The sequence below is a fragment of the Helobdella robusta genome (genome assembly GCF_000326865.2).
Source record: "Helobdella robusta unplaced genomic scaffold HELROscaffold_116, whole genome shotgun sequence".
Taxonomy (NCBI): domain Eukaryota; kingdom Metazoa; phylum Annelida; class Clitellata; order Rhynchobdellida; family Glossiphoniidae; genus Helobdella; species Helobdella robusta.
The window spans coordinates 197,447-202,446 of record NW_008703643.1 but is presented as its reverse complement, the minus strand read 5'-3'; the positions used below and the strand labels follow the sequence as shown (position 1 = coordinate 202,446).

The window sequence follows — 5,000 nt, the reverse complement described above, 5'->3', positions numbered from 1 at the left end:
CACACACACACGCACACACGCACAGAGAGGAAAAGAGAAAGAGAGAGAGAGAGAGAGAGAGAGAGGAAGAGAGAGAGAGAGAGAAAGTTTATGGACACACACACACACAATTTATATATACACACACACACACACGCACCAACACACACAGCATATATAAACACACGTGAATCAACGTACCATACACCTTGCGTATTGTGTGCGGTGGGTGGGATCTTAATGCATTTGAAACCTGCTATTGCAACTCGCAAGCAAACGACTCTAACCGTTACACTACCACACCAATCATAAGGCTATAACAACGCCATCCATTAAATCTATGTATAGGTATGTGATACAACACATGCAAACAGAAATACATATTACAAGACGTTGTATTACGATACACAATACAAATACAAAAACAGAATACAAATACTCAACTTAGACAACATTAAATTTATGTATACATACATACATACATAAATATATAATACAATACATACATACATACAATACATACAAACAAACAAACATAAATAAACACATAATACAAGACATTCCGATACAAATACAAAAGTAGAATACAAATGCCCAACTTATGCAACATACAGACATACCAAGTAGTAGCCTGGCTGGTCGAATAAGGAACAATCGAACGTCAGCTCGCTGTTCAGTTCGGAAAGTTTGCTGATGTTTAGAGTGCTTATTATGTGAATGTTGTTATTTATGTTGTTGTTGTTGTTGTTGATGTAGTTGTTGTTGATGTTGCTGTTGATGTTGTTGTTGATGTTGTTGTTGTTAATGACGTCACGTGGTACTTTTTTCATGCGACCAATCAAAATCAGCTGCACAACGTAGAACCCGTCGCTATTTTCACACCACGTTTTTGTACTTCCGATTGAACTTCCGCTTGGGCTCACTTCCGGTATAGTCACGTGCAAAGTCACCTGGTCAAGACTGTCCAACGACGTTAGATTTTGTGGGAAAGTCAAATTCAAATAAGGCCAAGCTATGTGGATGACAGGACTTTGGGCAATTATGGACGACGATGATGATGATGATGAGGACGGAGATGTTAAAAATGATGATGATGGTGATGGTAATGGTGATGATGATAATAGTGATGATGATAATAGTGACGTCAATTGCTGTTCATCAGGTTGTTTCTGCTGTGGTTTTCGTTGTTTCGGCTGTCCATAAAAATTGTTCAAAATTTTTTTGCGTTCGCGATTGATTTGCGGATGGAGCGTGGTTTGGAGTTTCTCTTTTCCATTCTTCTTTGGTTGCTGAAGCTGGTTTTGTTGCTGCTTGTATTGCTGACGTGTTTGCGAATGTTGGTGTTGATGGTTCTGTTGTTGTTGATGAGTCTGTTGTTGTTGATGGGTCTGTTGTTGTTGATGGGTCTGTTGTTGATGGTGGTGTTGTTGTTGTTGTTTCGGTAGCCGAAGTTGGAAAACGAAGGTGCCAGCATAGTCAACCACCCCACACACAATCGTGATCTCACCGCTCCTGTTCACCTCCGCCAGGTTCACCCGTTCGGAAAATAAGATGAACCGTTCATCTCCTTCGTCAACGTCATTATCATTACTTTCAACATCATAATTATCTTGGATTGCAACTTTAATGCTATCATCTTCATAACCATCTGTGCCATGAAAATCGTCACCACCATCACCACCACCGCCACCATCGTCGTCAGCGTCATCATCACCAAAGTTGTTGTGAGTATTCTCACTCATATAATCATCATTTCTGACGTCATCATCAACTCTCTTGTCTTTCTTGTCGCGATCACTCTTTCTGTTTTTATTCCCACCATGAAATTTATTTTTAATTTTCTTCTTTTTGTTGTTATTATTTTCAGGCAAAAGATCATTCAGAGCACTTTTTGAGGTTATGCCTTTAGAATCCCGTGTTAACATGCGTACATCCACAAGCCGCAACTCGACCAGATGCGGTATGGGATAGTTTTGTGGCAGGTTGTAGACCAATTCTATTGGTTCTTTCATAGCTGTAAAGGTCGTTTTGTTGTAGAGCAAGGTCAGTCTGGGTCGACCTTTACAAGGGAATTTTTTAGTGGTGGGGGTTGAAATTATGAATTTTATTATGAAAATTTTTATATTTTAAATAAATAACTATGCAAAAAATTAATTGATTAAAAATTATTTTCTTTCATATATTTTTAATTCATTTGTTTTTCATACATTAAATCATAAATTCATTCACTTATTAGCTCAATCGCCCATTTTCATTTTAATCAATTCATTCTTAAGTTTTTTCGCAATGGCGATGATAATACTGATCATACTGTTGGAAAGTAAAAGTAATATAAACAATGATGATGACGATGATGATGACGACGTAACGATGACGAGAATAATGATAATGATGATGATAGTACTTGTGATGACGAAGATGATGATGATACGGTGATGATGATGATACGGTGATGATGATGATGATGATAATGATGACATGATGATGATGATAATGATATGGTGATGGTGATGATGATATGACGACGATGATGCTGCTGCAGATGATGATGATATGGTGATGCTGATGTAGATGCTGATGATGCTGCTGCAGATGATGATGATATGGTGATGCTGATGTAGATAAAAGTAATGATAATGATGATGATGTTAGTGATGAAAGTAATGATAATGATGATGATGTTGTTGCGCTGATGATGGTGATTTTTTTCACGGGGTCCTGCTAAAATGTTTAGCATTCTCCACTCTCTGGTCAAATTGTGACGAGTATAAACAAACATAAAAGACGCCGTGATAGTAGTAGCCTAACTTCAATTCTTCTTCATCCACATCACTATTTAGTGATGTGGATGATAATGATAAACGTTCATCATTCATTCATTCATCATCATCATCATCGTTATCATCATTCATTCATCACCATCATCATCATCATCACCACAATCATCATCATCATCACCACTTCCACCATCATCATCAGCAGCAGCAAGCAGTAGCATCATCATCATCACCACCATCATCATCACCACCATCATCATCAACATCATTATCATCATCACCATTACCATCATTATCCTACTAAATATTACTATTTCATAAACTTTTTACCTAAAAACTGAGTAATTCATCCATCTGATTATAAATCATTACAATTCCAAACTTTGATGATAAAAATGATGACGAATATGATGATGAAGAAAAAGGTTGATGGTAGTGGTGATGTTTATGATGATGATGGTGATAATGGTGATGGTAACGATAATGACGATGATGTTGATAATGATGACACAAAGATAATGATAAAACAAAGAACATCAACTAGGACGACGACGATGATGATGATGATGAGGAGGACAGTTCTTAAAAAGAATTAACCACTTGCCATCATATATCATTAATCACAAGACTTTGTGGAGAAAAAAACATCAAAAGTGATCACAAATATCAAAAATGTTTCAAAAGGTAGTAAAAGTTATTGTATGTATATATATATATTTCCTTTTTCGTTCTCTCTCTCTCTATCTTCTCCTCTCTCTCTCTTTCTCTCTCTCTCTCTCTATCTTTCTCTCTCTCTCTCTCTCTCTCTCTCTCTCTCTCTCTCTCTCTCTCTCTCTCTCTCTCTCTCTCTCTCTAAACTCCATACTACTTATAGTGTGGCTAATGATAGAGATATCATCTGACCGAGGCATTTCAAAACGTCAAAATATATCTTCTCAGTCAACGTAATCATCATCGTCATCATCATCATCAATACTTCTGTTACGTCATCATCATCATCATGCAATCGTTATCATCATCATCATTTCATCACCATCATTTCATCATCACCTTCTTCATCATTATTTTCAATAAAAACAGTATTATTAATAATATCAATATCATTTTTATTATTATTATCATTATTATTATTATTATTATTATTATTAACTTTATTGCAACTCTATGTTTACTATAAAATTTGATTGATAACGCCAAAATAATAAGAATGATTGAACCCCAATTGAGCAATTAAACCAGTCCCTCTAAAATGCACTCACTTGCAGTGACGAGCATTGTAGATTAAATATGATTTTATAATTATTTTATTATTAATATTTGGTATTTGGAGTTAGAAAATAAAAGGATGTTCCCATTATTATGATTATTATTTTGACCATCATCATCATCATCATGATCAACAACAACAACAGCAACAACAACACAGCTGTTAGCACGTTAGCGGTTTAACGAAACAGTTTCAGATGATGATATGACGATGATTTATAACGGTTAAAAGTTTGTTGCCTTGGAAAGTCATCGTCGTCGTCGTCATCATCATCGTGTAACATTAATAATAATAATAATAAAAGCAGTAGTAGTAGTAGTAGCAGCAGTAATAGCAGTAGTAGCAGTAGTAGTTGCAGTAATAGTAGTAGTAGCAGTAGTAGTAGAAGCAGTAGTAGTAGCAGTAGTAGTTGCAGTTGCAGTAGCAGCAGTAGTAGAAGTAGTAGTAGTAGTAGTAGTAGCAGTAGTAGTAGTAGTAGTAGTAGTAGTAGTAGTAGAAAAAACAGTAGCATCAGCGAAATTACACATTATTAAAAAAGTTTATTTTAATTAATAATTATTATTTATATATAATTTTAATTATATAATTATAAGATATAATTATTTATAGTATGCAGTAATAATGGAAAAATTAGGATGAGGTTATTTTCTTTAACGCCTGTCGGCTTTCTGATCATCTGTTATGTTAAGTAACAAGATATTGAAAGATATTGGTAACTCAGTTAAACATGAATAGATTGATATATAGTGTTCTGTGTTTGTGTGTGTTTTGTTTGTGTGTGTACGTGTTAAAATTTATGTGTGGGAGTTCTAATGCGCGTGTGCGTGTGTGTATATTGTAGGAGGTACTGTTATAATGAGTGACAACATGCACAAGATTTGTTAGTTTTGCACTCAACCGGTTGTTATGTATGTGTCCCTGTGTGTTTATGTGTGTGTGTGTATGTGTGTGAGAGAGAAGGAGATTGTGTGTGTTGT

At 35.3% G+C, this 5,000-nt stretch overlaps 1 protein-coding gene across 1 annotated transcript in view; it reads left to right on the top strand.

Moving 5' to 3' along the window:
- Window positions 1-4,148: 4,148 nt before the first annotated feature.
- The window catches only part of HELRODRAFT_183726 (hypothetical protein), a gene marked incomplete at both ends in the record, with an annotated part of 3,040 nt that continues 2,188 nt past the window's right edge, over window positions 4,149-5,000 (top strand). Inside the window, one exon of the mRNA XM_009013312.1 lies at window positions 4,149-4,192. Coding sequence (XP_009011560.1) covers window positions 4,149-4,192 — 44 coding nt within the window. The remainder of the gene's footprint in view (window positions 4,193-5,000) is intronic.